The 23,428-nt window shown below is 37.5% G+C and overlaps 1 protein-coding gene across 2 annotated transcripts; it reads right to left on the reverse strand.

Moving 5' to 3' along the window:
* Positions 1–27: 27 nt before the first annotated feature.
* LOC114315770 (putative E3 ubiquitin-protein ligase RING1a) lies at positions 28–21,689 on the reverse strand. 2 transcript variants are annotated; one of them, XM_028262375.2, is made up of 10 exons: positions 21,304–21,689; positions 21,159–21,204; positions 14,827–14,885; positions 5,200–5,281; positions 4,619–4,739; positions 4,478–4,519; positions 2,053–2,529; positions 1,734–1,841; positions 894–1,091; positions 28–436 (listed from the first exon to the last, which is right to left on the reverse strand). In XM_028262375.2, the coding sequence occupies exons 1-10, from the start codon at positions 21,500–21,502 to the stop codon at positions 404–406; spliced, it is 1,365 nt and encodes a 454-aa protein (XP_028118176.2). In that variant the 5' UTR covers positions 21,503–21,689; the 3' UTR covers positions 28–403. The 2 variants fall into 2 exon arrangements, with proteins under 2 accessions (XP_028118176.2, XP_028118175.2); XM_028262374.2 differs by having other exon boundaries at positions 2,053–2,535.
* Positions 21,690–23,428: the final 1,739 nt, after the last annotated feature.

A 23,428-nucleotide genomic window follows, 5' to 3' on the forward strand; every position in this document is an offset into this window, starting at 1 on the left:
ACCACTAAGAAAATCATCAACAGGGGCTACTAAAAACGACTATACATTTCAACCATCTGCAAGCATTTTTAGTTAAAAAATAAGCATCACCTATTTTTCAGAGAAACTAAAAAGATCTATCCTAAAAGTCCAATTACAAACATAACAGCCAAGGGTTTTTTTTTTGTTTTTAGATGTATCCTACAATTCCAATCACAAGCATAAAAATCTATTTTTTTGGGGTCTGTCCCCTCGGTAATGTACTGCTACCCAGCATATAATTTAAAACATAGGAAACATATACTTCATCAGAGGATCAGAAAGCAACCTCAGGCATCCCTACAACAGCAGCATTTACCTGATTCAACCTTCTTTCCCAAATAGAGTGATATGGCCCATTCCTCGGCTTATGATGATGAACTTCCTAATCTCTCTTCTTCACCCTATAAGCCAGAACCTGAAACAGCACAGAAAAAAAAAGTAGTTTTAATCACCAACAAATATAAAGTACGATAAAAAATTATAGAAAATGACATTTTTAATTAATTTAATTACAATGGGAAGCTCTACCCTAGTTAGGTTACAAGATTTTTCCAACCCCGTGCACACAGATCTTCCCACCCATCATAACTCTTTCTTGGTATTTTTAAACAAGAAGAGTTGTTACAAACTCCAATACTAAGGCCTCCAAAGATTCAATAATGTGTGCCAAAAGGTAGAGATGGACTACGCAGGTAGGATCTGTAAGAAAGTAGCCTTTAACACAAAGTGCATAAAATGGCTGTCCACAGATTCTCACTCTTCATTCACATTGTAATGCAACGGTAGGGTTTCCAAGAGAGGTGAATTGATGACAAACAATATGCACACAACCATATATATATATATATATATACTTGTGAATGTATACGTACCAAATGGTTATTATCTTGATCGCATTTGGCTCCGAGCCCCGCCAAAGTTTCTTGGTCTTTCAAATTTTGTAGTACAGCTTCATTTTCTGTTAAGGTTGAAGCATTGCGGGTGGACTGCAGACCATTGGTATGCAGGTGCTTCTTCCCTAGTAGTATTTCAATATCTTCAGCCTGTAATTGTGTCTCGCGAGAAACATACTGTGCATGACATAAGCATTACAGAATGCAATAGAAAGTTAGATAAGAATTACAAGTGTGGAAAAATATATTTAAAAAAAAGAAAAGAAAAAGTTATATTAAGATTAGGGTTAAGGCTCAGCCAGCTGCATGTAATTATTACTTTGCAAATGATGGCGTCTTACTATGATTGCCTTAATGCATAGTTAAAATGACGGTGGGATGAGTGCATCAGCTAGCTTGAGAAAATTTTTGCAGAAAATAAGTTGTCGTCTAAGAAGCACAGACATGGACACGCAAATTTTCAAAAAATACAAGACACGTGCAAAACATATAATTTTATATATTTATTCCATATTATATTTTTATATATTTTATATTTATTTTATGTCAAATATTTTATTTTATCAATTCATCAATCTTAATATGCTATTTTAGGTATAAAAAACAAAATTTTAAATTTTAATTAAATTATTATTATTAATTTCAAAATGGTCCCTAGCGTGTCTACAATGTGTCACTAGCGTGTCCCAAGTGTCCTAGTGTGTCTGACACGTGTCCGGAGCATGTTTGGCACGTGTTCGTGTCCAACACATGTCGGACACATGTACGTGATCTCCAGAGAGGTGTCCGTGCATTATAGGTGGTAGAGACAATACTCACTTCTTTGAGGCTTTTGACAGAAAAGCATGGTGGGCAACAGAGGTACAGCTCCTTTGAACTTGCCGTTCTTTTTTTGTCCAAAGAAATAAGGATGAGATGAACATCTAACTGCAAATAAGCAGAAAATTTGCAAACAATGTAAAGCCACACAGAAATCACAAATGTGATCTATGCGAAATTAGTGAAACAGAATAACTAAATGAGAATGTTATGGCATCAAAACTGACGTATACAAGAAAACTTTCTGGATGACATACTGTTCACTCTCAGGTAACCTCAATTCTGACTAAGTGAATTATACAGAAATGTAGCCACATACCTCATCATTGTCCTTTGCGTTTTCGAGATATTTAGCCAGTTTCATTATGCGGGTGTTCCGGACACTCTTGCTCCGAGCACCACCTCCACCCCAAGCAAGCATTTCTGTATTCCGCACAGGCCCAGAAGAAGTACCTTTGCTTTCTCTGCTTGCTTCTAAGTCATTTTCATTGCCTCCACCATCTGAATTTGCAGCTGATGGAGAAGGCTGGGAGGACTGTGCCCCTGCTTTTCTCTTGTACCTCCTCTGCTTAATTTCTGTTGTCCGCTCATCATTCGAAGATGAATCTTTGTTTGCATCATGATTATTTTCATCCTCGTCATCAGATCCTTCATGCTCAGTTTCCCTGGTGTTTCTTCTTCTTCTAGAATATTTGCGCGGTAATCTTGAACCTGATGCAGAATCTGTATCTTTACCCAATTTGCGTCTAGTGACCAGTGCTTCAGATTGTCGACGAAAAATCTGGGCAATTGATGCCTGAATCTGTGCAAAAATATATTGAAGAAACAAACCAGGAAAAAAAATATATATATATATACAGTATGCTAATGCACCCTAACCTACGAAGCACGGGTATGGATATGAGTACTGGTACGATACAAGTACGTTAATAAAGTAAAATCCAAAAAAATAGGGTATGGGTACGGTTTAGTACATTTGTAAAAAAATATTTATTTTTAATTTGAAGTAATGCAAAAATTGATTAAATGGTTTAATTTATTAAGATCCAACCTACAATTCATATTTAATGCCAAGAGTAAAGGTATAAACCAAAATTAAATACCATTATATTAAAAAACTTACAAACCATAGTTTAATTTTAAAATGTGCATGCCAAACACCTACTAAGTATAAAACTAAAAATAAAGAAGTCTAATGAAAGGAACTTACAAACCACAATTTAATTTTAAAATCATGCTAACCATATGAAGTACGTTACACCGGTTAGTACCTAGTACGGGTACGGCATGTTGGTCAAAGCACCCATCCTTCATAGACCCTAACTCATGGTGAGGAATTCAGACCCAAAAAAAAAGTCAATTTGTTGCATAAGCCATTTACAAAATGGGAAACTTAGCCTATTCTCTAGAATGCAATCGATAAAATTCCCAAACAAAATAAACATAAAACATTCATAATAGAGATGGAAAATTAGATTAAAATAAAGGATCACTGCATGTTATTTCTTTTATTTTTTTTCACAAGATTCCTTTGTATGAAATAATGGTCAAGTATATGGGTTGCAATTGCAAAATATATATATATATTAGAGAGAGAGAGACTAGGGATGGCCAAGAATGAATAAGTTTGAAGAATATTAATTTCTTTATATCCCAGATGTGATGGACAAACTTTCAGATGCACTTTGGGGGGGGCGCTGGTTGGCACAGGAGGTTGTTAATTCCATTTCACTTTATGACCAAATGGCCCTTGAGGCCTAGGACAATCCAGCTCACAATTCAAGCATGATGTTGATGCCTGAAAAAAAAATTCCCTACTAAGTTCCACAAGCTAGGATGGCCTCTCCACCAAGACACTTAATTAGGCAGCCAAGCTGATTAGAGAAAAATTCAAGCAGTGGCAATTTACAATTTAAAACATGGTGTCTATGAAGCACAGGTACTCCAAAAATATTGTCGTACGAATACCAAGTACCGCACGCATACCCAGTACGCAAAATACTTTGGGTACAGGATGGGTACGGGACGTGTACATCACATCCCATACAGCTTGGGTACTTTGGAACATAAATTTTATTTTTTATTTTTAAATACTAGAATAATTATGTTGTACCTCTTTTTTTAAACTTTAAAAATATAAGGGATTTTTACAAATATCAAAAATATTAAAAAAAAAAAAACTAAGAATTCTTTTTTGACCATTACAAAAATGCATGAATATGTTTTACATTTGATTTTTTTTTTTTTTAAGTAATATATGTCATGTACTAGTATAAATTATAAAAATATAATTTTTATAGACGTACCAGACTGTACCCGTATCTTACTTTTTCTTTTGGTTTTGCCATATTGCGTACCCATAACATACTTGCACCTACATTCGTACCCACACCCGTGCTTCCTAGCATGGTGTGCTGTGGATGCAACACCTCTTTTACAACACTAGTTGAGTGTCAAAATGGAATTTTATGCATGAAGTTAGCAGCTCATACGTCTTTGATGATAGTCTCAAAAACTTGTCATCTGAAATTTGGATAGACAAACAAGGTCAAAGATGGTTGATGTATGGAACAAGACATTCAAACCCATCATGATGGTTACAGCATCTATGATAAGGAATCATCACAAGTTTAAGTGACTGCTGCTCAGTACTAATGGACCTACAAAATCCAAATGTTGCAAAAGGCAAGCAAGCGTGGCAGATGCACATTTACCAACATGAAGCAATTATCCTTACATCTTACCTGCTTATTGCGAGTCTTTTCCTCTTCATGAAAAGCCAGTTCCTGAAACCAGATGTTCAGAAAACAACTGAGCAACTCTCATTACACAATATGGTATGTGAATAGCAAAGTACCCAGGCCAAATCATGAATATACTTTTACCTCCTCTTCATATTTCTCAATATCATCATATAAAATTTCAATCAGGGCATCAAATCGAGGATCATCTCTCAAAGAACGTCGACTGGCGCAATGTGTGCGGCAAGCAGGACACTCATTGTTCCTGTCACAAAAGGTCAATTATCAACCTGAGAGATGAAATCTAATTGTCGTAGGATTTAAATTAACTATAAGCCAACAGGTCCAATTGTGTCCTAAATCAAATGATGATTTAAGAAGCACGGACGCAGGCACGTGACAGAACACAGACACCAACACAGAAAATTTCAAAAAATGTAAGACACAACCCGTGGGAGACACGTGCAAAGGATATCATTTTATATATTTATTATAAGCATATATACAAATAAACAACTATTATATGCCAGGTATATGAATAGTTAATTCAAAGACAATAATTTTTATTTTTAAATTCCAAAGAAGGAGAACGGGTATAAATTTACATTGTTTTTGTTTTATCACTGGATTCCAAGTTATTTTTATTCAAACTTGTAATACACGTTACCTTTAAGAAGTGTATGCTTTTTAGATGATGATAATGTTGGAATAGTTTTGTTACATACCCCATACGCATCGACTTGTCGATGCACTCCCTGCAAAAGCGGTGCAAACATTCCATCACAGTTCTTGTTTTCTTAATGATCCCTGCAAAAGGAAATAGCAAAGTTACTTTTTTCTAGTTTATATGTATCTTGGATGTTGAGGAAAAACACAGGCACATAAGCCACTAATAAGGAAGTGAACTGCTGGAGTTCCAGTTTCCTTAAATTGACTCCACAAGAAATGCACCAACTAGAGAAATACAATATAGAATGAACAAAAAAATAAGCAGTAGAATCTCTGACCTCCTCACAGGAGAATAAAAATATTTGAAACCTAAGGACAGACGTTCATTATGCCGTTGGAAAGGAAAGACATAAGTTTAGAAACACATGAATCTTCTTCACGTTCCAAGAGGGGAATGAAAGGATGAAGAAGCTTTCATGAGTTAACAGAGGTCTGCATGCAAATTTGTCATGTCCTAATCCAGTTTTCATCCTATTTTGATAAATTACTGCACCCCCCTGCTTGTGATACATGTCTATGTGTTATATCCATGCAACACAGATTCACACTCTTGTTGGCTGCTTTTGTGCAACCACAAGGTTAAAAGTAGCTTTTGTTTTCTCACTTGTAATTAGCCAGAGGCATACACAAATATTCACCTCTACCACTGAAATTAATTATATTCTTGAGATCCCCCAAGAAGAAGCCAGACTGCTTTATTTGTCTACATTATATGTCAGTATATGCTTATAAAGAAGACAAGTCAGATTATGATTTCATATTCTGATGAGAATAAAGAGCAATATGTGGAATTTAAAGATACAATATAACAAAAATTAACAGCATAAAGATAAGAAGTCACAACACTTAACTTGCTGTTACTTAAGGGCGCAACGATGTGCGACGGTCCCCTACGGACTAGGCATGAGGCACAGCCTTCATTGGAGCAAGGCTCATATATAGATATTGTATAGAACTTAGTATGAAAATTTGTTGAATGACATGTATTTTTACATGAGATTATTACCACCCAGTACATTACATTGTGCTTAATATCACGGAGCACATCAATAATTTCAAATGAAACAAACACAAACCAAACAATTAAACAATTAAAAACAGTTAGACAATTATACAATCAAACAATTAAGAAATTAAAGTAATTTAATATTGTTAGCAATTAATTTTAACAAATCAACTCATCTCATCCAACAATAAAAGGGGTCATATACATGAAAATTGGAGAAACTAATTGCAAATCAATTGAGTGCAAGTGAGGTTATATAATTTTTCCCAACATTAAACACTTGTGCTGCAAATTGTTGTTGAACAATTGTTATTGTTTATAAGAAAAAATGTAAAAAAATAAAAAAATAAAAAAAATAAAATAGGTAAGCCGTATAGAAAAGCCTTGTAATATATCTTCAATTTGTTGATTAGCGTAGAGGATCTTTATTTAATTGTCATTTATTATTTTATTTATGTTAAGTTTTTTTATAAAATATATAAAATCTACCAACACATAAAATATGGGTTTCATAGTTTTTTTTTTTGGTACAAAGAGGGCTTCATTAGATTTCAAGTCATATCTTCGACAAACCCAGCACATTTCAAAGAGATGCACCTCTTTGCAACTTTCACCTTGATGTGTCTTGCAAGCCTCAACTGCACTGCATTAAGTCGCTTTATGATGTAGTAGAATAAATACCTTGTGTGTATGATTAGGTGGCATAGTAGTTGTAATCTATAAATAGGTGATGTAATATCCCATTGTACTTAGTTTTTTTTTAAAGAACATACATTGTAATGGAAGTAGAGCTTGGTTTCTCTCTCTAGCCCTTTAATTGGGGCATTAGTCTTCTCTCTCTCTCTCTCAATTTGATCCTCGAGTTGCATTTGGATTGCATTATTTGGTATCAAAGCTTCAGGATTCTTACCATCTCTGTCCTGCTTTCTTCAACAACACCGCCTCGATTCAAACCCTAGCATCTTCAATTCAGCTCTTGATGCAACTCTGGACTTTGCAATCACAACATTGCAATTTTCGACTTCGGGACATCGAACATGATCTCTACTTCATGACTCAACCTTGCGAGATGATCAAGCCCTAATTGATTCGATTTGCGATCTGTGTGTGCTGCGATCTCGACTTCAAATTTCAATTTGCAATCGCTTTGATTCGAAGTTCGATTTTCGCAAATATTGACTTGTTTCGCAATTTGATTTGAATTCAAAGCCCCAGATCCGAACTTGAAGCTAGTCAAGAACTGACTTCGATCTAAAGTCCTAGCCAAGATCTGACTTTGATCTAACTTTTGTGCTCACAACTCGATTCCAACTTGAATAGTGCTCTGAATCTAGTTCTTCGATTTGATCACAATAGCGATTCAACTCTCACGACTTGGATTGCGACGGAGTTCAACTTCGAAGCTTGGATTGCAGTTCGATTTCGTCACTTAGACCATGAGTCTGGATTCGACTTCGACAGATTTTTTGGATTTGGTTTGATTTTGGAAGGATTCAATTCTAATCTCAAACTTGAGACCACTTTGACTTGCGAGTCTCCTGTTCTGCTTGAGTTCTGGTTCAATAGTTTGAATCTGGTTCAATTTTTGTTGTTGCTGTGACTGAATTGAAATTCTGGATCAAATTATTCATTGTATCCACTTTTCAAGATGCTGGATATCCTATGTCATCGTTTATGCTGCAAATTTGGTTAAGAAACCAAGATGACTTTCTCAATTGGAAGGAGCAATGATGCCAATCTAAATCAAACTCATAATCAAAGAGATGAGTTGAAATAAATGAGTAGATCAATTGTTGCATTGCAAACCGACATTGATATTTTTCATAGCTTCAAAGATTTGTTTGAAGCTTTATCATTGGGACTCCTTTCATGCCTCTTTTGGAAGCTATTTTGAGTTGAGTAGGATGCTTCTTGTGTGCTCAGTTCATATTTGTGTCCAGAGGAAGGAAGGAAAGAAGGTGTGCAATGCCAAATTCCAGCTTGTGATTAGTTTCTCTCAAGTCGTTCTTGTCTAGTGGTTGCATAGTTGATCCTATCAATTTGTCACATCCTTCAGCCTTGTTTGCTTTGAAAGATATCATTTGCCGACCTAGTAGTCTCATTCCGATAGGAAGATTACTCATTTACACCAATCTGCAGGTCAGAGGTGAAGAGGCTTGGAGAAATGGGATTCTGTCCAAGTGGTAGCAAGGGGGGTATGGACATGATGACGATTGTCAGTTTGCATCTATGGTTTCTTAACCAAGAAAGCGGATCAAGGTATTCGCATAAAGATGCGTTGTGAGGAAACATGTTTGTGTTGGAAAAGGAAACACAACACTTGTTCCTCACCTACTGCTACATGGTGGTGTTCTTGAGTTCATTTAGTGGTTGCTTAAACTTGAGGACAAGTTTCTTCAAAAAGAAGAATATGATGTAGTAGAATAAATACCTTAAGTGTATGATTAGGTGGCCTATTAGTTGTAGTCTATAAATAGGTGATGTAATACCCCGTTGTACTTAGTTTAGATTAAAGAATATACATTGTGTTAGAATAGGAAATTATATTCTCATATTTTATTCCATTTTATTCTATTATTCCTTGATTGATGTAATGGGTTGTAATGAGCTGGCCTATAACTCATGACTTATGGCACTCTTGTAATTATGCTTTATTCTTAATATAAAAGGGGATGAGGTCTGACTAATTCCCCATCTCTTTCTCTTTCTCTTCTCTTCTCTAAACTTACATGGTATCAGAGCCACAATAGGAGGAACCTAACACCAATCACAACCACCTTGCTTCCACCGAAGGACTACCTAGGTGTCATGGGCCGACTCCTTTAAAGGCATAGCGGATCAATTTTTCGCCCGTGTGGCGCTCAAACTCCACCAAGTTTAAGCCGGCCATAAGCTCGTTGACAAATCAAGTGTTGATGATCTCACCCGTTTGAACATTAATGCCCAATGCTTTGTCAAGCAAAACAACTTCACAAGGAAGTTTCGTCTTCACCCGGATGTCACAAGTAGGCCTAACGCCTCAAGTGCACCAAGCACGGCATAAGTCACTTCATAGCGCCAAGCTTACCTCAAGCAAGGTGCTCACCCAACTTAGGTTTATGTCATCAAGGCGCCTAGCCACACAACAATGTGCTAGCAAAGGCCCTTGACTTAGCTGACAAGCCAACATTGCATGTTGGGTCTTTAACAGCATCTCGAAGTGTCTTAGGGTCAAGCATGCCTCAATCAATGCACATTGGATGGCCACTTGGTCATGCGAAGCCCACAAGCCACCGAGGGTCAATCTCTTGCCTACGACGTAGTCCTCGTGCCAACACGTGTGTTAGATTCCGCCTAAGGCCATTGCGCACCTTAGTGTTGCACCAACGTGTAGCATGAGCAAGGCAACATCTCAATCTGTAGCTCGCTTGTAGCATAACGTAGTCCCTCAATGAACTTAGTCAATACATAGCTTGATGCCTTCATTTGATAGCCCACATATACTGTGTTGCCTTCCAACCGCTTAGCTTAAGCCACGGGATCCCCTCGTGCAAGGTTGAATCCAAACCAAGCACTTGAGTGGGCACATGAGGCCTTTGGCAATGCCTCGATAGCCCATTCGGTCCAAAACAAGTCCCAAAGATGCCATATTGTTTGGCATAATGGAAACATCGTGGTGAACCTCTCCCTCGAGAGGCACACGCAGTGCCTACATTATTGCACCATCCACGGGGCTCCCAAACCCACGCGGAGACTCTTGACACCCCTTTGGATGCCTAAAGCCCACCCTTGAGTTGCCCCAAGGTTGCTCACTTTAAGCCCAGTTTGGGCGGGGAGATAGGTAGGTAGCACACCTTACACCGTTATATATGCTTGTTAAGCAATTTGCCCTCTGGCAGGAGGAAACATTAATATGTTCGAAGAGTCATAATGATTTTTCATAAATTCCACAAATTGAGAAAAATTATGAAACTTGGTCGGGAAAACACTTCCCCCAAGACCTCTTTCCAATAAAAATTTCAGCCCAAAACTTCTTCATTTGGATGCCGAAACAACGCGCCGAAATCTACACTGTTTGGCTGCTGCTGCTGGGCTGCTGCTGTTGCAGGCTGCTGCTGCTGGTTGCTGGCTGCTGGCATGGGCTGCGGCTGGCTGCTGCTGCAGCTGGCACGGGCTGTGGCTGGCTGCTGCTGTTGGCTGCTGGCATGGGGCTGCGGCCTTGCTATTTGCTGCTGCTGCTGGCCCATATGCTTTGGGCTGTTTAGGGCCAATGTTGGGCCACTTTGAGGCACTTCTAAGGGCACTCTTGAGCACTCAATTGGCCACACTACCGCGAGCAAAACGTCACAGAGTTGGCCTTGCAAGGCAACCCGTGACACCCTCCTCCACTTCAACCATCAACGTCCTCGTTGATGTAGCACAAAGCTGATGCAATGCATGTATCAGCTCCTCTGACGAGTCCAACACCTCTGCGTTGATGGCCTACCTTCAACATCTAACTCTTTTAGCCAAGCTCCCCTCATTGTTCTCTACTCAAATCCACCTGCAATGTACTCCATTTGTTGCACTCTCTGTTGGCAACTTGTCTCAAATGCCCTCTCTAAAAATGGCCTCTGCCAAAGCTCCTCTGAGCGTCTCTAAACTCTGCCCTTTGCCAATGCTCTAAAACTCTGTCCTTTGCCAATACTCTTTAAATGCTAAGCCCTCATCTCGAATGGCCTCTCTGCCACTGCTCCTCCGAGCAATCTCAAGCTCCTCTGAGCAAACTCAAGCTCCTCTGAGCTGTGACTCCTCTAGGCGATGTTCCTCTAATGATCCATCATGCTCCTTCGAGCTATTTCGCAGTGGGTGGTCGCATTTGCGACTTCCTCCTCCACTCGAGTTGTCGACGCCCTCGTCGACTCAATGCAAATCAATAGCTGCCCCTTAAAATGATTAAGCAATGCCCTCTAGCAAGCACAAAGCCCTCTGGCTGATATCTTCAATAAACTGAAGTGTCTTTATACTGTGCCCTCTGGCGAAAAGAAAGCCCTCTAGTTGCTGCTCATTAGCAAGCTCATGTCACTGAAGCCTTCTGGCTGATGCCCTCTGGCAAGCTCAATCTCTGAAGCCCTCTAACAAACTTAAACTTTAAAGCACTTTGGCTAATGCCTTCTAGCAAATTATAGCCCTCGATCTAATGCACTCTTTGCAAACTCAAATTTTCCTATGCACTTTTGCAAAATGAAGCCCTTTGGCTTAACTCAAACTCGTGCCCTCTAGCAAAGTGTAGCCTTATAGCTGAATATGCTTTTTTAACTTAAAACTTCAATGTTCTTGTAGAAGTGTAACCCTCAAGCTGAAATGAAGCCCACCTTGCTCAACTTGTGCCCTCTGGCAAAGTGTAGTCTTCTAGCTAAATCTCATGCTCGTGCCCTCTGGCAAGCCCTTTGTCTTAACTTATACCTTCTGGCTAGAATTCAATTCATGCTTCCCAGTACCTCGGCCACTGCCTTCACTCGAGTCAACGATCTCATTAAGCTCAAAGATTTCGCGTTTCAAAGGCTCACCATTCCTACCACCCACAAAGTTATCCATCTCAACCATGATGCACAAAACGGTGCGCTGATCCTCGCACCAAATCATGTCTTGACTTCATAGTCCCGCTACATGGTTGTCCTCTAACAACGGTGATTTCATCCATCACCCCGCTCTCTAGCAAGCATGTACACTCGGTGCCTCTGCACACGAGAGTCAAGATCTCAAATTTTGTCTTGAAAATTTTCTGAGCAAACCCTCTAAGAAGTCAACAACCATGCATCTGAAGATGCAAAACCACTAACACGCACAAGTTGCAAATGCCACCACGAACGGTCGAAACATAAGCCCCCTGAAGCGAACCAATGATAATGCCATAGCACGTGCACGGCTGCCAACGAAAATCCGTCTCTAAGGCTCAATAGATGAAGATCGCATGCCCACAATCTAATACAAGCATTGCACAAGTTCAAATTGCAGTAGACATCTCCATATAGCCAACAAAGCAACACAATCATGCTAACCCTGTTGGTTAGGAAGCAACCCGTCCACAAATGTAGCCTACTTGCGCCAGAGTGTGCCCACAGTGTAGAAATGCTCACCAAGTCCACAAAGTGAGAGGCAACACCAAGTTAGCAAGGAAACACTAGATGCCACAATGCTGCTTAATTCGCACACTTAAAAACGGTCGCTGCGTTCAAGGCATCGCCGAAAAATAGCACAATAAGCATAGATACCCCAAGACAACCAATCAACTCCCACGGTTCAAACATGACCAGAAAACCAACGGCGGTCTTGTTTAGAGTCTAGGATGTCATACACGTCCACCAAGATGAGTTTCATGCATAACTCCTTCAAACAGCAGCATCAAGGTCCACGAAGAAATGATGTCACAAGATAGCTGCATGTCTACTCTACATCAAGCTCACCCCAAATGAGTGATCTAGCTCTGATACCAACTGTCACGGGCTGACTCCTTTAGAGGCGCAGTGGATCAATTTTTCGCCCGTGTGGCGCTCGAACTCCACCAAGTTTAAGCCCGCCATAAGCTCGTTGACAAATCAAGTGTTGATGATCTCATCCGTTTGAACATTAATGCCCAATGCTTTGTCAAGCAAAACAACTTCACAAGAAAGCTCAGTCTTCACCAGGATGCCACAAGTAGGCCTAATGCCTCAAGTGCACCAAGCACGGCATAAGTCACTTCATAGCGCCAAGCTTACCTCAAGCAAGGTACTCGCCCAACTTAGGTTTATGTCATCAAGATGCCTAGCCACACAATAATGTGCTAGAGAAGGCCCACGACTTAGCCGACAAGCCAATATTGCATGCTGGGTCTTTAACAGCATCTCGAAGTGTCTTAGGGTCAAGCATGCCTCAATCAATGCATATTGGATGGCCACTTGGTCATGCGAAGCCCACAAGCACCGAAGGTCAATCTCTTGCCTACGGCGTAGTCCTCGTGCCAACACGTGTGTTAGATTCCGCCTAAGGCCATTGCACACCTTAGCGTTGCACCAACGTGTAGCATGAGCAAGGCAACGTCTCAATCCGTAGCTCACTTGTAGCATAACATAGTCCCCCAATGGACTTGGTCAATACAACGCCATCCCTCTCTTTCCTTTTTTTCACCCCCATAAAGTGTATAACCTAGGTAGCATAGACACGGATACGACATAGACACGCTAATATGTCGATTTTAAAAAAACACGATACAAATTTATTATATGTCATATATATATATATATATATTAATAAGTTATTAAAGGATAATGAAAAAAGTCTATATAATATTAAAAAGGCTATATAATTCATAGCTTAAACATCAAGATATCATTCATGTAACAATTACATTTTAAAGAGTACAAAACAATTATAGATACGCATGATGTATTCATTTTATAAATGTTTTACAACATATTTAAAGTGCATAAGTTATGTTTTAAAGAATGCAAGACATTTGTTATTATGAAGGAATTCATCACATGGGACATGTTTGGAAGGTTCACGAAACATCGCCTAAGTGTCCATGAAGTGTTCGTAAAGTGCCTAATATTATGTATTTGATTTTTAAATTAAGACATGTTGAAGAAGTCAATGTTTTAAAAACTGAAACAGTAAGTGAACTGGAAAAGGGATCGGGTAGACGGGGTCGCCCGTTCAAACGTTGGGTCAAATCGGAATCGAACTGTGACATCATAATTATTTTATAAATCATTAAAAATAAGACTTAATAATAATATAGAATTAAGATACATTTATTTAAATTTTAATATACATATATATAATTACATAAATATATTAACCAAATTTAAACAAAAGCTAAAGTTAGCATAGTGGTTATATGGTCATACCACTCTCAATGTAGTTATATTTTAAGTTCAAATATATGTGTTTATACACATACTTTTTATATATTGTTAGTAAAAATGTTAGTTATGCTAGTGTTTGAGAGTACATGGATTCAAACAATAAATAATATATATGTACTATATAATTAACAAGGAGAATCAGTGGCCTAGTGGAAACAATATGGCTCTTGCAAGCAAGAGTACCTACATTCAACTCCAAGGAGACAAGTTTTTTTCCATGCTTGCACCAGGCTTGTATGAGCACGCAATGGTCTGGCCGGTTCGCTTCAACCCGCACTGGGTCGTGTGGTTAGCCGGTTCAAGCGTGTGTTTATCCGGTTTAACTAAAAAAGGCGGATTTTCGAGGTAAAACAGTTTTGAGGGTGTATCCGGACCGGACCTTGGACCGATCAACGGGTCAACCGGTTGAACTGGCTGGTTCGGTCTGGTCCGATTTTTAAAACATTGGAAGAAGTGTCGAGCACACTTTTTAGAGTATTCGAATAATGACGGGTGTTGGGCACAACACACCTCCTACTCAAAAGTGTATGTGCTTCTTAGTTATAATTTTACAAATCATATTTATGGAGCCATAATTTATACATTACAATGTGCAAAGGCATTTTGAGTTCTCACATCCGAGCAAAAGATTCAAAGCACACAAAAAACAAAAGAAATAGTGATGTTTAAATTAAGATGTAGGAAAAGATTTGCAATAATCAGAATCCTAGAAAAAGGATTGACACAGTAGAAGAGCATAATAACAATACCTAGACATATTGGACATTGTACGTACGTACGAAGCGCTGGCAGTTTCACAAGAACCCATCTGTAAAAAGTCAAAGTTAATAAATAATACCCAATCAACAATAAAATTCACATTAGTCAACAAGAACAGTCATCATCAAGATCTTAGGAAAAAAGAGAAACAAAAGGTGAAATGCAGTTGCACATCTTTGTCATAGTTGCTTAATTGAACACACAAGATCTTGGAAGAAAAGAGAAAACAAGATACCGAGTTCGTAAAGGTTAGACACCACATTAATGTAGTAGTAATTTGACTACGTTTCAGATTTTTACTAAGACAATAGAGACTTAAGTCAATAATTATAGTTATTGTTACGAAACTACCAGTTCCTCTTGTTTTATAGCCGTTGTCACCATAGAACAAAAGACAAGAGTTCTTAGCACGGACATACCTCACCAGCCACCGCTGATGCCATCCAGCTTTAGAATACTACAATGATCCCACCTACAACTGATTATGTGGTGGTTTACATCACACTAGATTTTTGATAGCTCCGGGGTACGTTGTGGCCTCTCTTAAGCCGTTCAATGCTTAGTTTCCAAAGAGAAGACAAAGATTCTAAAGGATTTCATCCTTACAAAGTTTAAGCAGCATCGTACAAACTTGATCATTCCCATCATCGTATTTGGGCCTGCCTTTGGATTCCTTGTACAAAACCTGGGCAATTAGGATCTTGTCGTGAAGAGATTTCAGAGGATATGGCGAAATGCAAATGTTAATACCTCTTAGAAAGGGGTAGACATACTCCAGTTTAAGAGTACTTTACCTAGCTGGCCTACAAATTTTATGTCTACGTTTGTCATTCTTTCCTTTGTTGTAAAAAAGTTGGAAAGACTCAAAGGGATTTGTTGTGGGGAATAACAAAAGAATTCAAGTATGATTTGGTTGAATGAGACACAGTTTGTTTGTGGAGATGGGTTGGGTGTTGGAAAGTTAAATGTTTCTAACGAAACTGTGAGAGAGAGGGAGAGAGAGGTATCCTTGAAGTATGGTTGTGATTGGGGGAGTTTATCCTCTTTACAAGTATATATGTCTCATTGTTTAGGTCTTTTGAAAGGTATTAGGAAGGAGTAGGACAAGTTTATTGAACACACTAGTATGTTGAAAGGCATGAGGTTCTAGTCCCATTATGCGAGGGAGAAATTAGGATGATTCAATGTCTAATTGTTTGCGCAAAAAAGTGCTCAAGTTTTATGGCTGATTATTTGCGCAATTGCTCAAGTTTCTTGGTATTATGTTGTGAATTGTCATGAACAGAGTCAAATTTATGCCGAACAAAGTCAAATTTATGCCAAACATAAATTTTCAAACCCTAATTTGCAATGCATTGAAATGTACAAAACAAAAATAATCATTATAAACAAATATTCTTATGGACTGAATAAAATGAATAGTTTTTTAAGTACATATCTACTTAGTAATCTATCAAAGTGAGACATTTTATCTAGAACAAATGCAAAATAAACCATAATAATAAAGGTAGAAACAACAAAATAGAAGTCCTAATTTAAAACATATCTCAATTTAATCAAACCCATTACCTCTCTCTCAAAAAAATAACCCACAAAAATTAATGACCATAAATTAAAGAGGGGAAATACTTGGAATTAGTTCAAGCCATAGACTAATAATTGTGAATTGAGAAAAAAGGGGCATCGCAATTTTGGGATAGGATTAGGGGTGTGGAACAGTTTTAGATATTTTTTTTTCCTTCATTTCTTCACGAGAGAGAGAGAGAGAGAGAGAGTTTAGATGTGCTAGAATCGCTCAAAATTAGTTCAAGCCATAGAGAATAATAATTGCGAATTGAGAATAAATGGGGGCAATGCAATTTTGGGAAAAGATTTGTGATAACCCAATCCGTATTATGCTTAATTATGTATGTGATTATGTGTTTGATATTAAGTTGCATGTTTAAGTGTGTGAATTATATGATTTTGGAATTATATCTGTCAAATGTAGGAATATATGTTGCAATTACAACTTTGAACTAAAATTGAAAGCCTTAGAGACACCAGAAACCAAAACCGACTTCATATTTGTGTTCAGCATGATTTTTAAAGACTACCATGAAATTTTGTAAAACTATGATTCGTAATGATTAGTTAAGTTAATTGGCCCAATGTATATATGTATATAGCTTCTTCCTTTCATCACTTTTGTTGAGAGCTTACCAGAGAGTGAGTTAGAGAGAGAGGAAGAGGAGAAGATAGGGTTTTGGAAGAGATTCAAGGGGCAAACCCAAATTTGAGCTAAGATATGGAAATCTACTTAGAATCTTTGTAAATAACTCATCTTTTGCTTGAAATCAAGAGGAATTTGAAGATTTAACACTTATATGAGTTAGGGTTTGAGTTATGTAATTGTTTGAGCTAAATTCAAGAAATTGGACCTTAATGTCTTCAACTTTGTTTGATTTGAGTTCAAGCTTGTGATTAATGCATGAAATAAATCCTAAATTATCCATACAACAAGCATTTGTGTAAGGATCATCCATGCGAATATATATATTTTGAACTTAATCACGAGGTTTTGTACATATATGGAAAAAGATGAGACTTTGATTTTGACATTGAAGCAAGATTGATGTGTTTGAATTGAAATTATACTTGAATCATGTTAGTATACCAAGTTTTGAGTTAGTTTTGCATGAATTTGGGTTTGAAATTGAATTTGGGAACTTGGCTTCAAAACTCCATTTTCAGACTATCTAGAACTACCCAAACCGCTTGTGCGGCTACGAGCTTTGCACGAGCAGAGCATGGACCAAATTGGGGGAAACCATTCTACACGCTCGAGCGGCCACATGCACCAGCGGAACCTAACCGCTCGAGCGGTTGGACCAGCCGCACGAGCAGCCAGCAGGGAAAAAAATTTTGCTATCTCATGTTGACCTCCCTAGCCTCCTGAACGCATTCCCGACCTTATTTAAACCCTCTGGGAAATGAAATGATAGTTAGAAACCCATTGAAAAAGGTTATGAACTATTAAAAGAAAAGTGTATGAAATGAAACGAATTATTTATCGAATGTGTATGTGACATGTTTTGTGCAGGTCGTGTGTCGGAGGCAACGCCGCAAGACCAAACTTACTGTGAGTAATAGTATTGTAAAGATATGTTCTTAATTGATTATTTTGACCCAGATACGGTGATTTATTCTGATATTGTGTTTTGATCAAAATGAACGAGTTTTATGAATGTTATATAACATGTGCAATATGGATCTACGGTTGTTCCGTTTATGCTACGATGTGCTTGGGCCCGAGGCTGTTATGTTAATATGTGTGCCTGAGGCCGTTGTGTTAATATGTGGGCCCGAGACCGTTGTGATATATGTGGGCCCGAGGCCGTTTTGTAATATGTTGGGCCTGAGGCCGTTCTGTTATATGTTGGGCTTGAAACCGTTCCATAATATGTTGGTCCTAAGGCCGTTTTGTAAATATGATTATGGATAATGTTATGAAGGATGTAATTGTGGAAGAGTATTGTGTTAACATAATCTGCTTTTTTTTAAATCAAGATTATTCATTTAATTCTCTTTACTTTACTATTATTCATTGAGCGACGCTCACCCCCTATGTTGTATGTGTGTAGGTGATCAACATGGAAGTCAACCTTATAGTCTGCCTCCGGAATTATTTTTGTGAACATGTTTGGTCGAGTCTCCAAAATAGAGCTTTTGGTTTTTGATTTACATTCAGTTATGACGTTTGTTTCGTTTTGCTTAATGGTCTTGGGATATGTAAACCATATATATGGAATGCTCTTTGGTACATAAGTTTTTGCATGGTCAAGTAAATATGCTATGTTGTAAGCTGTATGATTTTGATATTTTGGCACAGCTCAATGAACTTCTTCATTTGTGTTATGCTTCCGCTTATGGCCTCATTATTATAATTACTTGGTATGTTTGTTTGAGGCCGAAGGTAATCAAGTGATTACTGGCCGGTTATGATCCGAACTTTTAGGGGCGGATTTGGGTCGTGACAGGATCAAAGGCGTGGAACAATTTCAGATATTGTTTCTTCCTTCATTTGTTCACGAGAGAGAGAGAGAGAGAGAGAGAGAGAGAGAGAGAGAGAGAGAGAGAGAGAGAGAGAGACCATAACTTTTTTTTTCCCGAGAGAGTGAGAAAAGGAGAGGGGAGTAGGAAGTAATTATATGTGTTGGATAGTGGAGAGTGAGGAAAGTTTAGATGTGCCTGTAAGTTTCCTAGCCAGAAATGAAAACTTTTATTTACAATAAAATAAAAATAAAAACTTTTTTCTAAAACTAAAATTACCGTATTTACCCTCAAAAGCCTTAATTATTATAACAGTGCAAACCAAACTCTCTGCCAAATTATATATACATGGGTTCGCCAAAATGTGGGAGGGGTCATGGCCAACCCAGGCCAAGCAATGGCTGTATTGGGAATTGGCAAAGTTGACAAGGTTCATGGATAGATTGTACAAGATATCTAATATTCGGAATGGGCAGGATTTGCTAAGATGAAATCTTTCTAGATCAAGTTGCTTTCAGGTGAAATCCTACTATGAGGTTGTGTTCTGGTGACACATTTCTCCGTATCCATGGAGAGCAAATGATAGGGAATTAACAATTTATCCAAAGAAGGTAAATGATAGGGAATTAATGTTCTTTCAAACAGGAAGCTGAATGTGTTGGAATAGGCATGTGTGGAATTTGTTTGACCAAATACACAATAGGCAAACAATAAGAGTTTACGGGTGAGCATAATGTGCATAACTGAAAATGTCCGATTAAAGGGAAAATAACAAATAGGGATTACTAACAATTTAAACAAACAAGTCATCATAAATCATTTAACTCAACAAAATGTGGCCTTGTCCCAACCAATAAGGATCATCTACAAGATTCTCTCCTCTACATGAATCTTGTATCACCAAGCAGGCAAAAGGCCAAGCCCAGTGCAACATGCAAGGACCTTTTATGCATTAAATCACCAAAAAGAAACATAAAATGCCCACATCATTAGCACTGGTTTTGGTTGATTAAAGAATCCTCTCACAGAAGCCTCTGTATATTAGTCAAAGCTGTGACCTTGAGAGGTCTGATTGCTCTTTTGTCATCAAATGGAAAGATAGTTCATTGGGATGTTTTAGTATTCTGTGGAAGATTCAAAAAGGATATCCATTTCAATTCAGCAAAAAAGTAGAATCAGCAATGTTAAGTTGGTCAACAGGTGTTCTTTTCTTTTGATAGGCAATAGTTAGTCAACACAAACTCCATAAAATCCTTGTAAGATTAAAATACAGAGGAAAAAAAAGGCATGGAAAGAAGAGGAGGAGGGGGGGGGGGGGGGGGGGAAGAGAAGAAAAACTGAGATAATCATAGTCCGGCATTTAAGTAAAGGCGAACAAAGCAAAGTCCTTTTGTCTTAGACAAAAGGAACGACAAGAAGGAACAATAGACAAGGATATATAAAAGCACACATGTGCACACACCAGAAAGGTTTTAGCTGTTGTAATTAAGCAGATAGAACATGATGTATAGAAAGCCCAGAAATGGCATAATCCAAGTGGTATTCTTCCCATGAAGCCAATATATTGTATGGCAACGTTTCAAAAGAGTATGTTACAACTATTTAAAACTTGTTCAAATACTACATGAAGATGGGAAATCATAAATTTACATTTAACAGAATCTTACAAAGTGGGCCCAACAATTATATTTTAAAATTAGGGGAAATTATAAATCAGTGCACATGACCAGAAATAATTACACAAACATATAGGGTTGCCCTCTTTCTGCGTTAAAAAAACACAACAAAAGTTGCACCCCAATAAGAATCTCACCATGTAGTAAATATTTGCCCCACTTCCCGCTCAATAGTAATTTCCCCTTAGAATTACAGCCATAAAAACATAGAATAGATAACTTAAATTGAGACATGCAAGAACCTCTCATGCAGTAAATCAAGCATAATCGAAAGGGCAAAGCAAGACTAAAATCAACATCACCCAACCAAACATTATAAACCAAAATTCATCCACTTCAGTAGTCAAAACTCAGTAGTCAATTCAATTTATTGCGATAATCCATACATACACACCAGTGCTCAAAAATGATCGTAAGAAAAGCAAAATCTAGCAGTAGCAATTAAGATATCAGAGACATTGAACATATAGGAAGACAAAAAAAACAGATACATTCGATCTGACCACTAATCAAACAAGAAAGCAAAGCAAAAATCAAAATGAAGCACATCCAAACATATATGTATGTATATATATATATATATATATAGAGAGAGAGAGAGAGAGAGAGAATACTCGGATTGGTTTGCAGGGTCGTCAGATGAACGACTTCCATCAGAATCTGAGAAGTATCAATTGAAACCATAAACGATCGTCAAACGAAAACAAATTCATATATATCGAGCGCGAAGAGATAAACAAACAAGATACGATACGTAACCCTCATCTTCAGAGTCTTCGTCCTCTTCTTTCACTTGTTCTTCTTCTTCATCTTGTTCGTAGTCTCGCTCATCTTCATCATCATCTTCAGCTCCTCCTCGTTGGCGTCGCGATTGCTTGCGGCGGGAATGCTGTTGCTGAGAGTCGTCGTGGTGTAGAAGATTATTATCAGAAGACGAATTACGCTTCTGTGAAGGCATTGATTATGCTTCGAACAAGCCCGCCGTTGATCAAGCGAAATAGATCTTCTTCGGGGATGAGAGTCTGTGTCTGTAGAGCGAGAGAGAGGAAGAAAAGCACGTGTATATATAAATAAACGTTGCAACGGGACATGGCATGTTCGTTCAGTGGAGGGCTTCTGTTCTTTCATTTTCACAGTAATCCCCCCTAGTTTTAAGAATTTTTGAATTTGATGCACCATGAAAATAGTTTAATTTGAAATATGACCAATTAAACTAATATGATAGGTGATACATAAATTTATTTATAAAATAAAAAAAATTGTTTATATCGTAAAAACATTTACGTATATTTCATATATATATATATTATAAATTTTTTGTTTTAAATATAATTATTATAATTAAGAACAAAATTATAAATAATAATGAAAAATCTTAGCAACTCTCTTACTAGTACTTCTTCTATCCTGCCACCACTCGGCTCCTCTATTCATTGGTACACTTGCATTTAGTTCGAATGATTTCTAATGGCTAGCGATTGATAGGCGATCGATCGCTTAGCAATATTGCTCATTTTTAGATCTTTTCAATAATAGCTTGCAATCAATGGGCGATCAATTGCTCGAGCAATTGCTTCTTCAACAGAGACTCGCAATTGATCGGAGATCGCAGCTTTTGAATTTTGAGAGCGATCAATTACTCTTTCATGGCAATTAATTGTCAATCCGATAAATATTTATTTCTGCAATTCTGTTTTTTCTCTTCTCTCATTTACTCACTTTCACTTTCCTCTTTTCTCTTCTCTCTCTCTCTCTCTCTTTCTCTCTACCATAACTCACCATAAATCTCTTAGATTCGAAGCCTTAGAGCTTGAGCCAATCAAAAACTCAAGTATTAACGTTGTAGAGCACAACGAGGGCTTTACATCTATCCAAGACAATTTCTACTTTTTCAAGTTTTGGCACTTCCCATTTTCTCCATTTTTTTTTTTTTTTTTTTTATATATATATGATATGGCGGTGTTTGGGAAGTAGGTTGAGAAGGCTATTTTAGCCTCACAGCTGAAATAGCAAAAAATCATATATAAACAAAAAAGAGTAATATTAAGGATCATGAAAAATATATCATAAAATATATCATGAAAATTTTTCATCCCTTGATTAGTCTTGATTAATGTGTGATGTTTTATTGTATGAGTAATCCAAAGGTTGAGAAACTTTCATGATAATATTCATGATATATTTTTCATGATCCCTAGCATTACTGAACAAAAAAAGACCATGTGTCTTGACAACACTGCCACCTCAAGTTGTCAAATGTTCAAATTGCCCCTTGTGAACATTGAGATTCACACCAATGGATGGAACCCAAATATATTTCCCAAGTTAGAACGCAACGCCATGTCATTCAACAAGGAACTCTTCTTAGGGGCATTTTTATCTTTTCATTGTTTAACATCATTTCAAACACATTTCCCAATACAACAATCCAACAAAAATCCAACCTATCTTCCCAAACACAAAAACTAAAATAGCCAAATAGCCAAAAAGTCTAAAAAATAGCCACTTTACAACGAGGCCTATGTGAGTTTATATGTGTATATGTGGTAGTTTCCTTATGCTATATTAAGATATTTGTAGAGATTTTGAAAATGTGCATTACAAAGGGTTAGGATTTGGAATTTATTGATTATTTCTTTATATCTTTATTTTTCTTTTCAAACCTATTTTCCTAATGTTGTATAGCATAAGGGTGCTTTAATTGAGCAAGCTCCAACTTTCTTGAAACTCTAATTTGTGAAATTGGTCAAGTATTGGAAATGTTGCCTTTACTTTGAAATTGAAGTTAAATATCCTTGAATTAAGCCATTACATGTAAAAATTGATTGTTGGTCATTGGTGAAAAATGACATTGTTATAAAAATCACCACCATAGGGTGAATAA

The sequence above is a fragment of the Camellia sinensis genome, chromosome 7 (genome assembly GCF_055761805.1).
Source record: "Camellia sinensis isolate YWXY chromosome 7, ASM5576180v1, whole genome shotgun sequence".
Lineage (NCBI taxonomy): Eukaryota > Viridiplantae > Streptophyta > Magnoliopsida > Ericales > Theaceae > Camellia > Camellia sinensis.

Coding starts and splice junctions, on each gene's coding strand:
- LOC114315770 (XM_028262374.2), bottom strand. CDS start 21,502: ATGCCTTCACAGAAGCGTAATTCGTCTTCTGATAATAATCTTCTACAC. Junction 5,282..14,826: donor ACAATGTCCAATATGTCTAG/GTATTGTTATTA, acceptor TTCCTTTTGCAG/GGATCATTAAGAAAACAAGA. Junction 2,536..4,477: donor AAAAGACTCGCAATAAGCAG/GTAAGATGTAAG, acceptor ATTTTTGCACAG/ATTCAGGCATCAATTGCCCA.